Source organism: Pristiophorus japonicus, chromosome 5 (genome assembly GCF_044704955.1).
Source record: "Pristiophorus japonicus isolate sPriJap1 chromosome 5, sPriJap1.hap1, whole genome shotgun sequence".
Classification (NCBI taxonomy): domain Eukaryota; kingdom Metazoa; phylum Chordata; class Chondrichthyes; family Pristiophoridae; genus Pristiophorus; species Pristiophorus japonicus.
In genome coordinates this window covers 126,292,317-126,310,159 of record NC_091981.1, presented here as the reverse complement: position 1 = coordinate 126,310,159, position 17,843 = coordinate 126,292,317, and the positions used below count along the sequence as shown (strand labels likewise).

Below are 17,843 nucleotides of genomic sequence, written 5' to 3'. Positions count from 1 at the left end.
GGGACAACTACAGGCATCGTGGCAACACACTCGCTCCAAACACTGGCACCTGCTCGACTATGTCATCATCCGAGCCAGGGATCGCAAGGATGTGTGCATTACCCGCGCCATGACAGGAGCTGACAACTTCTGGATGGACCACTGCCTAATCCGATCCATCATTGACATCAACATAGCCCCAAAGCAGAGGGGACAGCAGAAGCAGTGCCACAAAAATGTCAACACCGGGGCACTTAAAGATCCAGCTAAAAGAGCCCTATATAGTCAGCGCCTCACAACTAACCTGGCGTGCCTTGATGACCCTGAGATGCTGAATGCCCACAGCGTTTGGTCTTCCCTCCAGGCGTCCATAACCAGTGCCTGTGAAGAGACACTTGATCACTCAACCAGAAAACACCCGGACTGGTTTGCTGAAAATGATCAGGAGAGCCAAGAACTAATAGATCGCAAGTGCAGAGCATTTCTGAACCTCAAGCAACAACCCAACTCGGGAACAGCAAAGCAACATTACAGACGGTTCAAGGCTGAGGTCCAACAAAAAACCTGGGACCTAAAGAACAGGTGGTAGATGAAGAAAGCACAGGAGATACAACAACTGGCCGACAGCCACGATATGCGAGGATTCTTCATCGCAGTCAAGACCACCTACGGTCCAAACTCTCAGGCCCCACCCTACTGCTGGCTAAGAACAGGGAAACACTCATCAAGGACACCGAGGCTGTCAGCGCCCACTGGAAGGAGCACTTCGAAGATCTCCTCAATTGAGACACCTTGTGGCACCGTGTCAAATGCCTTCTGGAAGTCCAAATACACCATATCCACTGGTTCCCCTTTATCCACCCTGTTCGTTACATTCTCAAAGAATTCTGGCAAATTTGTCAAACATGACTCCCCTTCATAGATCGATGCCGACTCTGCTTGACCGAATTTTGCTTTTCCAAATGTCCTGCTACTGCTTCTTTAATAATGGATTCCAACATTTTCCCAACCACAGATGTTAGGCTAACTGGTCTATAGTTTCCTGCTTTTTGTCTGCCTTTTTTAAATAGGGGGGTTACATTTGCAGTTTTTCAATCTGCTGGAACCTCCTCAGAATCCCGGGAATTTTGGTAAATTACAACCAATGCATCCACTATCCTTTCTTTGCTGCTGTTGTTGTTATTATTGTTACTGTTGTTCTCAAAATAAAAGTTTTTTGTAAGTTATATAAATTTACGTTTATTAGTAAGTGGTCTTAAAGTTTTTACGTGATCTTAAAGTTTGTAAGTAATCGTAACTGAAAACTTTAAAGTTTGATACAAGAATAATTTTATTAAAGTTAACTTAATTACAAACTATTAAAATTTTGAATAAAATATATTTCCATTATTTGTCTGATAATTAAAACTTCTCTCTCCCCCCTCCCCCAACTATTTGCAGTCTTGTGACTTCTACCATTCTCTTCCCCCCCACCCACCCTCCAAATTCATTGCAGTGTTCAGAAGACTGGGTCTTGTGTAACGAGAGAGGATTAATTAGCAATCTGGTCGTGCGGGGCCCCTTGGGGAAGAGTGACCATAATATGGTAGAATTCTTCAGTAAGATGGAGAGTGACACAATTAAATCAGAGACTAGGGTCCTGAACTTAAAAAAAGGAAACTTCGACGGTATGAGACATGAATTGGCTAGGATAGACTGGAGAATGATACTTAATGGGTTGATGGTGGATAGGCAATGGCAGACATTTAAAGATTACATGGATGAACTACAACAATTGTACATCCCTGTCTGGCGTAAGAATAAAAAAGGGAAGGTGGCTCAAATGTAGCTAACAAGGGAAATTAGGGTAAGTGTTAAATCCAAGGAAGAGGCATATAAATTGGCCAGAAAAAGCAGCAAACCTGAGAACTGGGAGATATTTAGAATTCAGCAGAGGAGGTTTAATTAGGAGGGGGAAAATAGATATGAGAGTAAGCTTGCAGGGAACATAAAAACTAACTGCAAAAGCTTCTATAGATATGTGAAGAGAAAAATATTAGTGAAGACTAATGTAGGTCCCTTGCAGTCAGAATCAGGTGAATTCATAATGGGGAACAAGGAAACGACAGACAAATTGAACAAATACTTTGGTTCTGTCTTCACTAAGGAAGACACAAATAACCTCCCGAAAATACTAGGGGACAGAGGATCTAGCGAGAAGGGGGAACTGAGGGAAATCCTTATCAGTCAGGAAATGGTGTTAGGGAAATTGAAGGGACTGAAGGCCTATAACTCCCCGGGGCCTGATGGACTGCATCCCAGAGTACTTAAGGAAGTGGCCCTAGAAATAGTAGATGCATTGGTGGTCATTTTCCAACATTCCATGGACTCTGGATCAGTTCCTATGGATTGGAGGGTAGCTAATGTAACCCCACTTTTTAAAAAAGGTGGGAAAGAAAAGAGGAATTTTAGACCAGTTAGCCTGACATCAGTGGTGGGGAAAATGCTGGAATCAATTATTAAAGATGTAATAACAGCGCATCTGGAAAGCAGTGACAGGATCGGTCCAAGTCAGCATGGATTTATGAAAAGAAAGTCATACTTGACAAATCTTCAAGAGTTTTTTGAGGATGTAACTAGTGAAGTGGATAAGGGAGAACCAATGGATGTGGTGTATTTGGACGTTCAAAAGGCTTTTTGACAAGGTCCCACACAAGAGATTAGTGTGCAAAATTAAGGCACATGGTATTGGGGGTAATATATTGACGTGGATAGGGAACTGGTAGGCAGACAGGAAGCAAAGGGTGGGAATAAACGGGTCCTTTTCAGAATGGCAGGCAGTGACTAGTGGGGTGCCGCGCCGCAGGGTTCAGTGCTGGGACCCCAGCTATTTACAATATACATTAATGATTTAGACGAAGGAATTGAATGTAATATCTCCAAGTTTGCAGATGACGCTAAGCTGGGCGGCAGTGCAAGCTGCGAGGAGGATGCTAAGAGGCTGCAGGGGGACTTGGGTTAGGTGAATGGGCAAATGCATGGCAGATGCAGTATAATGTGGATATATGTGAGGTTATCCACTTTTGTGGCAAAAACAGGAAGACAGATTATTATCTGAATGATGACAGATTAGGAAAAGGGGAGGTGCAGAGAGACCTGGGTGTCATGGTACATCAGTCACTGAAGTTGGCATGCAGGTACAGCAGGCAGTAAAGAAAGCAAATAGCATGCTGGCTTTCATAGCGAGGGGATTTGAATATAGGAACAGGGAGGTCTTACTGCAGTTGTACAGGGCCTTGGTGAGACCACACCTTGAGTATTGTGTGCAGTTTTGGTCTCCTAATCTGAGGAAAGATGTGCTTGCGATTGAGGGAGTGCAGCGAAGGTTTACCAGACTGATTCCCGGGATGGCAGGACTGACATATGAGGAAAGACTGGATCGGCTAAGCTTACACTCACTGGAATTTAGAAGAATGAGAGGGGATCTCATAGAAACTTATAAAATTCTGACGGGACTGGACAGGTTAGATGCAGATAGAATGTTCCCAATGTTGGGGAAGTCCAGAACCAGGGGTCACAGTCTAAAGCTAAGGGGTAAGCCATATAGGACAGAGATGAGGAGAAACCTTTTCACCCAGAGTGTTGTGAACCTGTGGAATTCTCTGCCACAGAAAGTTGTTGAGTCTAGTTCGTTGGACATATTCAAAGGGGAGTTAGATGTGGCCCTTACGGCTAAAGGGATCAGGGGGTATGAAGAGAAGGCAGGGGCGGGGTACTGAGGTTGCATGATCAGCCATGATTATACAGAATGGTAGTGCAGGCTCGAAGGGCCGAATGGCCTGCTCCTGCACCTATTTTCTATATTTCTATGATCAGCACCTCACTCCCCGGGCTTAGTGCATAAGTCTTCTGATTGGTCGGCACCTCCTTCTCTCTCCCCCAGGTTTGTTTTCCTGACAAGCCCTGAGACCGTGCACGGGGCCGATTCTGCCGGCCGAAGCTACGAGCTTCCAGCCCTGCTTGAAGATGTTCGGTGGTGACGTGTGATTAAGAAACAAAATGAAAACTTCTGAAATCCAAAAAACTTCCATTTATTACTTTGACAGGTAAAAATACTTGAATCTTATTATTGATTTTTAGAGTGTTCTTGACTCCTTCCAAAATCTTTGATTAAAACAATGGCGTCTTTCAACGCCAATTTGTCAATGTGCGGTGCTTTCTGCTAACTCACCAGAAGGTTTTTTGGGATTGGCCAGATATGCCGACCTAGGAGGTAAATTTTTTGACCAAACTGCGAAAAATTATGAAAACCGGCGCAGACATATTACGTCAAAAAAAAACTCACCTAGAAAAATCGTAACTAACTCAGTTACGCCCGTGCAGATCGCAGGGGGAAACTTTGAATAAAATAAATATGTCAGAAATAATTGGCAGGTGCCAAAAAAAGAATCGGCCCAAATGGAAAAATTGAGCCCAACATAAACAATAATGCATTCTCTGGGTTGTTTATGATAGGCCAAATTTGTTCATAAACATTCAATAGTGCTGCATTTTAAAATCTACAGATTTTAGGTGTTCATTCTTGATATTAAAATTGTGGAGTTTGAAATGGATCAACAAAGGCCACACCTGTTTAAATTCTGGTTTTCCGCCCAATTCCGAAGGAATGTTGCGCAAGTTCTCATTTGAATTTTAAGCAAGTATGGAGCAACTAGATGACCGTATCATTCCACGTATTTGGTGGTACAGTTGCACTTTTGTAGAAGATTAAAGATGATTTATATTTTCAGTTTTAATTTCTACTCACAGTTCTATGAAGTTACGCCATTCTTGCTGACTGATAGAGGGTCTTGTATTTGTAAGTGCTGTCAGTAGGTGGGATTGACAAATAAATTGTGAAGAGCTCATAGGTCCTGATTGATTGTGGGAAGTGCCCTCCTGGAAAGAAAGATTCATATAGAGCAGAATTGATAAATTGATAAATGTCAGTATTTAATATGTACAGCTGATACATACTTTATTTGAATTTGTAATTCTATAATGAATGATTTTGTAAATTCATAATATTAGAAACATAACTATTGTGGTAAATTAGCATGAACATTTTAATGATTGTAAAGCTGCAAAAATAAAAAAAATAGCATTTTATGAAGGAAATAATTTATTTATTGCAGGGCCAATTTGGTTACAACATAATGGTGATGACACTCCAAGCTAGCTCTAAATTAGATGATTACAATGTTCCAGGGAAGAAATAAGCCAAAATTATATTTTACAATAAAAATTTGTTGCAAGTCAGGTGGAACACTAAGTATGCATCAATTATGGTACTTAAATATTATATTCCCATTTACCGAAAGTGTTAACATTCCAAATATCTTCCTCATTAAACAATAACCCTGCTTCTCTCTGCAGTAGTATTTAATATGCAGGGAAGATGCAGAGAATTGAGTTGGTGTTAAATGGTTGATTTATCTTACATTTACTATCTTGTGGGGTGTGCATTCTCTGAACAAAATCTCCCACACACAAGGATAAGCTCAAGCAACTAAAATAAATTTGTATTCGGATAATATCTTATCAAGTGAAAATCTCTCAAAAACACTTCACACAATTAATTTGTTTTGAAGTGCTGCAACAGGTGAATAATCCTTTTGATTTATGGTTCTGCCTTGGATGACCAGGTTGCTGGGCTGACTGCCTAAATAAACTAACAGTAGAAATATTTTGAACTTACCCCTTTTGATCATTTTATTTCAGTATCACAGTGTTCAATGAGAGGCAGCTGCCCCACAGAAATAGAATTTTAAAAATCAGAGGACCAATGGGGAGGGGGACATTTAGGCTGTAAATTTATAATGGAAACTGCCAATGTTCATATTTATAACTAAAACATTAAATAGAAGTGCTGACAGATGCAAGATTAAATATATTAAGGTAGATAATATCAAATAATGCATAAATAGGACAGACTTTAGAATGGGAACTGAAATACATTAGCGTGCCCTTGTCCAAATATCTCCTGCTCATTAAGCACCTAGAGGTTACTCTTGGTTTGGACTCTCCATATGCAACATCACAGGAGACTGATTTGTTTTTATTCCTGTTTTGGGCATAAAAATGGAAAAACAAGAAAATATGGCAAGAGGCTTGAACTGATGTGAGCACAAAGTGACATTTAGAACTAATGAATAATGCGAAGAAGAGCTTTTATATAACAAGCAGTATCTAGATTAAATACATTTTAAAGGAATACCATTCCTGTGCTGTTCTCTGCTGGGTTATCTAGCCTTACTCTATTACAGGACAGAAACTTTAATCTTTCATTAAACTTGGGAGACCATGCTACAAAGGAAGAATACTGTTTTTATTTATACAGCATCCAAAAGCAACCAGACAGGAATACTGCATAGTGAGTGAGACAGAGAATGTTTTTTATAAGAAAAATGATGTCCTATTTGAAAAAAGTTGTTGGAGGAATATTTTCTAATTTTTGAGAATTATATAATTGATAACAAACTAGTCATACTATCTTTAGTAATTAACACATTGTTCATGTGGAAAGTAAATTAAATTGCATGCATAGGGTGTACAGTATACAAATGATCTCCGATCACTGATGCTTGTTCTTTATGGTCTGTCAGAAGTGAGGGTAACAGTTACAAAGAGATAGTTGAGAAGTTAGGACTTTTCCACAGAGCTGAGAAGTTTGAAAGGTAATTAAATAGGTCTCCCAAGATTAATGAAAGATTATGATTGGGTAAATAATGAGAGCGATCTCCTACTGCATTAGTGAGATCGTAACAAGAAGGCACAAATTTAAGATAAAAGAATTAAAAGGGAGTTTAGAAAAAAATCTTTACGTAGGATGGTTAGAATGTAGAATTCTTTGCCACAAACACATGTTTGAAGCAAAGTCCATACATTCTTTTATAAGTGAATTATATAGTTACTTGAAAAAGAGGAACATTAAAGGATTGGAGTAGGTGGCTCATGTGAACAAAAACAATGGAACAGACTTGATGGGCCAAATGGCCTGTTTCTGTCCTGTAATAGTCTATCAAATCTGCAAAACTGAATGGTTCTTTATTATACAAGTGTGGTGATAACTTTAGTGCCATGTGGAAGTAATATTTTAATGGGCCGTAATTTTCAGCCCCTATGTGCGCATACGAGGTGCGCCCACACCCGTATGGGCCACGCAAGTTCCAGGTTTAGGCATGCGCAGCGCATGTGTTAAACCTGGAACTTGGGATCTGTCAAGAATTCTCGACAGATCGTACTCTTCCGAAAGAAACGGGCCTCCGCTTGCGGAGAGTTGGGTTACTTGCTCAACTTCTGCCCAGTGAATGCGCATGAAATTCTTACGCCTAGTAAAAGCAGGCATAAGGCCTGCTTTTACCAGCAAAAGAGTTTTAATAGCTTTTTTTAAAATTTCATTAATTTAGACATTAAAACACATGTACAATAAAGTAAGGTTATTTTTTAGCCCCTTTAAAACATTAAAATTTAGTTTTCAAAAAATTACATTTTTGTTTCAAATATTTAATTATATTGTATTTTAATTAATTATAAGTATGTAATTTAAAAAAATGTATTTATGTTAAATGTATTTTTTTGTGAATTCTATTCATGCTTATGGGGATTTGTACATATGCAATCTCCATAAGCATGAATGGGGATTCCCTTCTTTTATTGGTTGGCAGGCCCACGTGATCTCAGGGACACTTGTGAATTGCATGCGCCCTGAGATACGTGGGTCCTACGAGATGAATTTAAGGAGCTAGGAGCTAAATTAAAACGTAGGACCTCAAAAGTAGTAATCTCAGGATTGCTACCAGTGCCACGTGCTAGTCAGAGTAGGAGTTGCACGATAGCTCAGATGAAAACGTGGCTTGAGCAGTGGTGCAGCAGGGAGGGATTCAAATTCCTGGGGCATTGGAACCGGTTCTGAGGGAGGTGGGACCAGTACAAACCGGACGGTCTGCACCTAGGCAGGACCGGAACCAATGTCCTAGGGGGAGTGTTTGCTAGTGCTGTTGGGGAGGAGTTAAACTAATATGGCAGGGGGATGGGAACCAATACAGGGAGACAGAGGGAAACAAAAAGGAGACAAAAGCAAAAGACAGAAAGGAGATGAGTAAAAGTGGAGGGCAGAGAAACCCAAGGCAAAAAACAAAAAGGGCCATTGAATGTAACGGGGCTGCAGGAGGGGTCAAAACTAAAAATCATGGTTTAAAAACTAGTATTAAAACACTCTACCTAAACGCACGCAGCATTCGAAATAAAGTAAATGAGTTGACGGCACAAATCATTACAAATGGGTATGATTTGGTGGTCATTACAGAAACATGGTTGCAGGGTGGCCAAGACTGGGAATTAAACATACAGGGGTATCTGACGATTCAGAAAGATAGACAAGAAGGGAAAGGAGTTGGGGTAGCTCTGTTAATAAAGGATGATAGCAGGGCAGTTGTGAGAGATGATATTGGCTCTAATAAACAAAATGTTGAATCATTGTGGTTGGAGATTAGAGATAGTAAGGGGAAAAAGTCACTGGTGGGCGTAGTTTATAGGCCCCCAAATAATAACTTCACGGTGGGGCGGGCAATAATCAAGGAAATAACGGAGGCATGTGAAAAAGGAACGGCAGTAATCATGGGAGATTTTAACCTACATATCGATTGGTCAACTCAAATCGCACGGGGTAGCCTGGAGGAGGAATTCATAGAATGCATACGGGATTGTTTCTTAGAACAGTATGTTACAGAACCTACAAGGGAGCAAGCTATCTTAGACCTGGTCCTGTGTAATGAGACAGGAATAATAAACGATCTCCTCGTAAAAGATCCTCTCGGAATGAGTGATCACAGTATGGTTGAATTTGTAATACAGATTGAGGGTGAGGAAGTAGTGTCTCAAACGAGCATACTATGCTTAAACATAGGGTACTACAGTGGGATGAAGGCAGAGTTGGCTAAAGTAGACTGGAAACACAGACTAAACGGTGGCACAATTGAGGAACAGTGGAGGTCTTTTAAGGAGCTCTTTCATAGTGCGCAACAAAAATATATTCCAATGAAAAAGAAGGGCGGTAAGAGAAGGGATAACCAGCTGTGGATAACCAAGGAAATAAAGGAGAGTATCAAATTAAAAACCAATGCATATAAGGTGGCCAAGGTTAGTGGGAAAATAGAAGATTGGGAAAATTTTAAACGACAGCAAAGAATGACTAAGAAAGCAATAAAGGAAAGATAGATTACGACGGTAAACTTGCGCAAAACATAAAAATGGATAGCAAAAGCATTTACAGATATATAAAACGGAAAAGAGTGACTAAAGTAAATGTTGGTCCCTTAGAAGATGAGAAGGGGGATTTAATAATGGGAAATGTGGAAATGGCTGAGACCTTAAACAATTATTTTGCTTCGGTCTTCACAGTGGAAGACACAGAAACCATGCCAGAAATTGCTGGTCACAGGAATGTGGGAAGGGAGGACCTTGAGACAATCACTATCACTAGGGGGGTAGTGCTGGATAGGCTAATGGAACTCAAGGTAGACAAGTCCCCTGGTCCTGATGAAATGCATCCCAGGGTATTAAAAGAGATGGCGGAAGTTATAGCAGATGCATTCGTTATAATCTACCAAAATTCTCTGGACTCTGGGGAGGTACCAGCGGATTGGAAAGCAGCTAATGTAACGCCTCTGTTTAAAAAAGGGGGCAGACAAAAGGCAGGTAACTATAGGCCGGTTCGTTTTACATCTGTAGTGGGGAATATGCTTGAAACTATTAAGGAAGAAATAGCGGGACATCTAGATAGGAATAGTGCAATCAAGCAGACGCAGCATGGATTCATGAAGGGGAAATCATGTTCAACTAATTTACTGGAATTCTTTGAGGATATAACGAGCATGGTGGATAGAGGTGTACCGATGGATGTGGTGTATTTAGATTTTCAAAAGGCATTCGATAAGGTGCCACACAAACGGTTACTGCAGAAGATAAAGGTACGCGGGGTCAGTGGAAATGTATTAGTATGGATAGAGAATTGGCTGGCTAACAGAAAGCAGAGAGTCGGGATAAATGGGTCCTTTTCGGGTTGGAAATCGGTGGTTAGTGGTGTGCCACAGGGATCGGTGCTGGGACCACAACTGTTTACAATATACATAGATGACCTGGAAGAGGGGACAGAGTGTAGTGTAACAAAATTTGCAGATGACACAAAGATTAGTGGGAAAGCGGGTTGTGTAGAGGACACAGAGAGGCTGCAAAGAGATTTGGATAGGTTAAGCGAATGGGCTAAGGTTTGGCAGATGGAATACAATGTCGGAAAGTGTGAGGTCATCCACCTTGGGAAAAAAAACAAAAAAAGGGAATACTATTTGAATGGGGAGAAATTACAACATGCTGCGGTGCAGAGGGACCTGGGGGTCCTTGTGCATGAATCCCAAAAAGTTAGTTTGCAGGTGCAGCAGGTAATCAGGAAGGCGAATGGAATGTTGGCCTTCATTGCAAGAGGGATGGAGTACAAAAGCAGGGAGGTCCTTCTGCAACTGTATAGGGTATTGGTGAGGCCGCACCTGGAGTACTGCGTGCAGTTTTGGTCGCCTTACTTAAGGAAGGACATACTGGTTTTGGAGGGGGTACAGAGACGATTCACTAGGTTGATTCCGGAGATGAGGGGGTTACCTTATGATGATAGATTGAGTAGACTGGGTCTTTACTCGTTGGAGTTCAGAAGGATGAGGAGTGATCTTATAGAAACATTTAAAATAATGAAAGGGATAGACAAGATAGAGGCAGAGAGGTTGTTTCCACTGGTCGGGGAGATTAGAACTCGGGGGCACAGCCTCAAAATACGGGGGAGCCAATTTAAAACCGAGTTGAGAAGGAATTTCTTCTCCCAGAGGGTTGTGAATCTGTGGAATTCTCTGCCCAAGGAAGCAGTTGAGGCTAGCTCATTGAATGTATTCAAATCACAGATCGATAGATTTTTAACCAATAAGGGAATTAAGGGTTATGGTGAGCGGGCGGGTAAGTGAAGCTGAGTCCATGGCCAGATCAGCCATGATCTTGTTGAATGGTGGAGCAGGCTCGAGGGGCTAGATGGCCTTACTCCTGTTCCTAATTCTTATGTTATGTTCTTATGTCTCTATGCAGGCCTACTCGTAGAGGCCCAGGACCGCAAGTCTCCGTGGTTCCTGAGGCAGAAGATAAGTGCGTAGATTTTTTGCTGGTCAGAGGCATTCGCACGTGGGAAGCCGCCGACCACAAATTCAGCTGCAATGTAAATGAAAATATTGAGTCATTTGTGTATAACTGTTTGCTGGTTCAACAATTTAGGTTTCAAATCCCACTCTTAAAAACAAAGGGAAAAAATAACCTGAGCACATCCCATTTTATTTTATCTAAAGGTATACAACGGCAGAAACAGTGACGGTTTCCCTACTGAAATATTAACCTCCAGGATGGAGTGTCATCAAAAGACACTTCAAATATGCTTCTATTTTTTCTGTGTTTTTTTTAATGACATTGAAGTAGAAAATTGCATGACTGATGGAGCAGTACGGTATCACCATGCAGTGGAAAGACAGTCTGCATCTATAATGTTCCCATATTTTCTGGTCTGAGTCATGTGTTCAAAGGAGAGGTTGCTGCCTCTGATACAGAACCTAAAAATCAGAGGACTATCTGAGTTACTCTCGTACATCCCTTGGCAGCCCCAACAGAATAGCATTGGCAGAGACTTGAGAGTAGGTCTCCAATCTGTAGTCAATAGGTTGTGTGCCACAAAGAGACAGTGAAAAGGCGGCTAATAAATACAGAAAACTCCTTGACTGAAAGTTTTAAAAACTATATGGCATGCTAAAATACCCTCCTTTATCCTTATTAACTGCAATGCAATACAAAAAACAGACAGGAGCAATATCCTATCCCAAACCACTTTGTGCATTGATAAAGAAGTGAACATTACCAGGCTCTTGTTCCTCGTGTTTGCTTTAATAACGTTTAGCTCAAACCGTAGATGTTCCACTTGCTCCGGAGTAAGTTCTTGGTATCCTTCTTGTAGTGACAACATATATGCAGGGGGGTGAGAGGATATGGTGTCCCTTACAGATGTAATAGTGTGATCCTGGGTCATTGAGTTTGGTCCTGACAAACATTGAGAGTTCTGGTAAAGAACAGACAGTTTTAAAAAAAGGAATATATTTGTTTAATTAAAGTAAATTCTGTCACAATACTCAATTTTAAAACAAGCCATGTTTAAAACAAAACATGCTCCTGTACTGCAGCCAACATTTAAATAGAAATTCAACAGAGTGGTATCATGTTTGATAAATAAATATTCATTTGTATACAGAAGTTGAACAATTGAAGAATATGGCTGATCAGGAATCCTGAATATAATTCTGCTGTAATAATGGATATAACATTTTTTCCTACTGACAATCGCAGTATCTGACTCAGATATAACTTTAACTAAGGCAAGTAAATACCTACAATTCCCTACACCGTACCTACATGTATGTTAGTTCGAGAATATCCCCCCCTTCCCACCCAATATTTACTTCTGGCTTGGTTCATCAATTGTCCTTCAACTGGGAAGACAAAAATAACATTATATAAAACTTATACGTGCTAATAGAGCAGTGGTCAGATTAGACCAGTTTGCTTCAGTAAATAATGTAGACTTTCCACAGCTGTTATTTCCAAGGAGAAAATGACCCACTGATGGGTAGAATCCATGTGGTGTGTTAGGAGAACAAACTGAACTGTTTGAATAGAAATTAGTAATAGTTATGAAAGTGGGTAAAATCTATTAATTACACTAATTTAAAAAAAACTGACCTGTTCTGAAGAGTTTCCATTTCCCAGTTCTGATTCATAAGAACTACCAAAGTAAAGGCGCCAGATGTTAGGGCATGGATCATCAGGTAATATTTCATTGGTATCCAGGTAAACTGGAGAATGTTCCAACCCTCCTTCTACATCCCCTACAGACTCATCAGAACCACTGCTATGATTCAAGAAGATCATGGAAGATAGGCTCATATCACTATCGGAGCCTGAACCTGCATCCTAGAGCAAATCAGCAGAATTGTATTTAGTTAATGCACCATATATTGGCCCATCCCATATGACGACACTGTTAACATTACTACAGCAAAACAAACTGGAAAAATGAGTAATATATGAAAAAAATATTCTTGCAGTCAAATAAATTCTGACTGATTAATTTTACACATAAAAAAGGAAACGAAACTACAAATGAGGAATATCATGATGAAATTGAATAATTGCATTTTTCTGGCAACAGAAAGTGACTGGAACAGTGATCCTCGACCAGTTTTGTACTCAATGAAGTCTTGCAAAGTCATATGATCCTCCCTCCACTTCCAAATTTTAACACAAGCCTTTTAATATCGTCAAAGAAAGCTCATTTTCATTCTAACACTACTAATCAAAATCCTATGGAATTTGGAGCACAAGCACGAGGTGAAAATGGAATAACCTTTCATGTAACCTTCCTCATACTTTAAATGTAATTTATTGACTATATGCCTCAATCTCCATTCTTCCCAATAGCCCCTGTCCTAATTTGTAGTATTTGAATGCCATGATAATAAAAATAGCAGGCAGGAGGGAGGCCATGAAGAGATTTAAACATGAGGATGAGAGTTTTATATTTGAGGCACTGGGAAACCCAGGAGCCAGTGCAGGTCAACAAAGATGAGGATGACTTGTGCAGGATAGGATACGAACAGCAACGTTTTGGAAAAGATTACGTTTATGATGGCAGACTGGCAAGGACAGCATTGGGGTAAACTGGTCTGGAGGTGACAAGTGTTATATATGTATACTTTTATTTACTCTGTACAGCCACCAGAAGGCTCATCCCCTGGAGTCCCAAGGGATCCCATAATCCCTTGAGAGCACAGGTATTTAAGGAGGCTTCACAGGCTGGAGAGGCACTCTGGAGATCTGCAATAAAAGACTATGGTCACACTTTACTTTGAGCTCACAGTGTTTAGTCTGACTCTTTCTCCATACACAACAACTGACGATGAGATACAGATTGCGAACCCAAAGATGCAGAGAACAGTGGGCATCCTGGAGAAATTCTCGGAGGGAGATGATTGGGAAACTTTTGTGGAGCGACTCGACCAATACTTCGTGGCCAACGAGCAAGATGGGGAAGAGAGCGCTGCCAAACGAAGGGCAATCCTCCTCACCGTCTGTGGGGCACCAACGTATGGCCTCATGAAGAATCTGCTCACTCCAGCGAAACCCACGGAGAAATCATACGACGATTTGTGCACACTGGTCCGAGAGCATTTGAACCCGAAGGAAAGCGTTCTGATGACGAGGTACCGGTTCTACACCTGCAAAAGGTCTGAAGGCCAAGAAGTTATGTCGTCGAGCTAAGATGTCTTGTAGGACATTGCGAATTTGAAGGACATTTGGAGCACATGCTCGGCGACTTTTCGTACTTGGTACTGGCCACGAAACCATACTTCGCAAACTTTTGACTGTAGAGACCCCAACCTTGAGTAAAGCCATAGTGATAGCCCAGGCGTTCATTGCCAACAGTGACAATATGAAGCAAATCTCTCAGCACACAAGTGCTGCTACAAGTACTGTGAACAAAGTGATGTTTTCGAATCGTAACATACAGGGCAGGTCACACATTCCTGCAGCTACACGTCCGCGAATGTCTCAGAATCCACCATCAAGGGTGATGAATGCAAGGCCATTAACACCTTGTTGGCGCTGCGGGGTGATCATCATTTCCATTTATGCCGATTCAAAGAATATGTTTGTAAGGGCTGTGGAACAATGGGACACCTCCAACGAGTGTTCAGGCGAGTTGCAAAGCCTGTAAAACCTGCAAACCATCATGTTGCAGGGGAGGACAGATCCACGGAGGATCACGACGAACCAGAGCCTCAGATCGAGGAGGCAGAGGTACATGGGGTGCACACATTCACAACGAATTGTTCCCCGATAATGCTGAATGTTAAACTAAATGGACTCCCGGTGTCAATGGAGCTGGACACGGGCACGAGCCAGTCCATCATGGGCAAAAAGACTTTCGAAAGGTTGTGGTGCAGCAAGGCCTCAAGGCCAGTCTTAACTCCAGTTCGCACGAAACTAAGAACTTACACGAAAGAACTGTAATCGGCAGTGCTACTGTAAAGGTCTCCAACGACAGAGTGGTGCACAAGCTACCATTCTGGGTGGTACCGGGCGATGGTCCCATGCTGCTCGGCAGGAGCTGGCTGGGAAAGTACGCTGGAACTGGGACGATGTCCAAGCGCTATCGCCCGCTGACGACACTTTGTGTGCCCAGGTCTTAAACAAATTTCCTTTGCTGTTCAAACCAGGTATCGGGAAATTCCAAGGAGCAAAAGTGCAGATCCACCTAATTCCGGGGGCGCGACCCATCCATCACAAGGCGAGAGCAGTACTGTACATGATGAGAGACAGGGTAGAGATCAAACTAGACCGGCTGCAAAGAGAGGGCATAATTTCCCCGATCGAGTTCAACGAGTGGGCCAGTCCTATCGTCCCAGTCCTCAAGGGAGACGGCGCCGTCAGAATCTGTGGCGATTACAAAGTAACTATCAATCGTTTCTCTCTACAGGACCAATACCCACTACCAAAAGCCGACGACCTCTTTGCTGATATTCCAAAGAAACATGGAAAGCTTACTGAAGTCGATCCCGCACGCCGTGGTCTTCCAGGACGACATCTTGGTCACAGGTCGGAACACAGTCGAGCATCTGCAGAACCTGGAGGAGGTTCTTAGTCGACTCAACCGCGTGGGGCTCAGGTTAAAACGCTCGAAGTGCGTTTTCCTGGCACCTGAAGTGGAGTTCCTGGGAAGGAGGATTGCGGCGGACGGCATCAGGCCCACCAGCGCGAAGACGGAGACAATCGAGAACGCACCGAGGCCACAGAACATGACGGAGTTGGGAATCCTGAACTACTTTGGTAACTTCTTACCGGGTCCCAGCACACTGCTGGAACTACTGCATGTATTACTACGAAAAGGGGACGAACAGGTTTGGGGCAAAAGTCAAGAAAATGCTTTTGTAAAAGCGAGAAAATTGTTATGCTCAAACAAATTGCTTGTGTTGCATGATCCATGTAAGCGTTTGGTACTAGCATGTGATGAGTCGTCATATGGCGTCGGGTGTGTATTGCAACAAGCTAATGATTTCGGGAAACTGCAACCGGTTGCTTATGCATCCAGGAGTCTAAGGCTGAGAGAGCCTAGAGCATGATTGAGAAAGAAGTGTTAGCGTGTGTCTATGGGGTAAAGAAAATGCATCAATACCTGCTTGAGCTAAAATTCAAATTAGAAACTGACCATAAGCCACTTATATCCCTGCTCTCCGAGAGTAAAGGGATAAATACCAACGCATCGGCCCGCATCCAGAGATGGGCGCTCACATTGTCTGCATACAACTACGCCATCCGCCACAGGCCAGGCACAGAAAACTGCGCCGATGTTCTCAGTAGGCTGCCATAGCCCACCACGGGGGTGGAAATGGCGCAGCCCGCAGATCTAGCCATGGTTATGGAAGCATTTGAGAGTGAGCAATCACCCATCACTGCCCGGCAGATCAAAACCTGGACAAGCCAGGACCCCTTATTATCTCTAGTCAAAAGCTGTGTGCTTCACGGGAGCTGGTCCAGTGTCCCAGTGGAAACGCAGGAAGAGATAAAACCATTCCAGCGGCGCAAAGATGAAATATCTATACAGGCAGACTGCTTTCTGTGGGGCAATCGAGTAGTGGTCCTCAAGAAAGGCAGAGACACCTTCATCACAGTACCCACCCAGGCATCGTAATGATGAAAGCGAAAGCCAGATCCCACGTGTGGTGGCCCGGTATCTTTGCGGACTTAAGAGTCCTGCGTTCACAGATGTAATACATGCTCGCAGTTAAGCAATGTATCCAGGGAGGCACCATTAAGTTTATGGTCTTGGCCTTCCAAACTGTGGTCTAGGGTACATGTCGACTCTGCAGGCCCGTACTTGGGTAAAATATTCCTTGTGGTTGTAGACGCGTACTCCAAGTGGATTGAATGTGAGATAATGTCAGCTAGCATGTCCGCTGCCACTACTGAAAGCCTGCGGGCCACATTTGCCACACACGACCTACCCGATGTCCTGGTGAGCGACAACAGGCCATTTTTACCAGTGCTGAGTTCAAAGAATTCATGACCCGTAACAGGATCAAATATGTCACATCTGCCCTCTTTAAACCAGCGTCCAAATGGTCAGGCAGAGAGAGCAAGGCTTGAAGAGGGTAACTGACGACTCACTGCAGACTCGCCTATCCCGAGTCCTGCTTCGCTACCGCACGAGACCCCACTCACTCATTAGGATCCCACCTGCTCATGAAAAGGGCACTTAAGACAATGCTCTTGTTAGTTCACCCTGATCTACATGAACAGGTAGAGAGCAGGAGGCTTCAACAAAGTGCATACCATGATAGCTCAAATGTGTCACGCGAGATTGAAATCAATGATCCTGTATTTGTATTAAATTATGGACAAAGTCCCAAGTGGCTTCCTGGCACTGTCATGGCCAAAGAGGGGAGCAGGGTGTTTCGGGTCAAACTTTCAAATGGACTCATTCACCGGAAACACTTGGACCAAATCAAACTCAGGTTAACGGACTATCCTGAGCAACCCACCTTGGACCCTGCCTTTTTTGATCCCCCAACATACACACCAGTGGCAACCGGCACCACGGTTGACCACGAAGCAGAACCCATCATCCACAGCAGCCCTGCAGGGCCCAACAAATGATTCAACAACACCAGCTTTCACACCGAGACGATCAACCAGGGCAAGAAGGGTCCCAGAGC

At 42.5% G+C, this 17,843-nt stretch overlaps 1 protein-coding gene across 1 annotated transcript in view; it reads right to left on the bottom strand.

The window, feature by feature from the left end:
* Positions 1 to 17,843, bottom strand: part of pex1 (peroxisomal biogenesis factor 1) — a 119,458-nt gene that overhangs the window by 8,950 nt on the left and 92,665 nt on the right. Inside the window, exons 21-23 of the mRNA XM_070880922.1 lie at positions 12,811 to 13,041; positions 11,936 to 12,133; positions 4,766 to 4,896 (exon numbers count right to left, since the gene is read on the bottom strand). Coding sequence (XP_070737023.1) covers positions 4,766 to 4,896; positions 11,936 to 12,133; positions 12,811 to 13,041 — 560 coding nt within the window. The remainder of the gene's footprint in view (positions 1 to 4,765; positions 4,897 to 11,935; positions 12,134 to 12,810; positions 13,042 to 17,843) is intronic.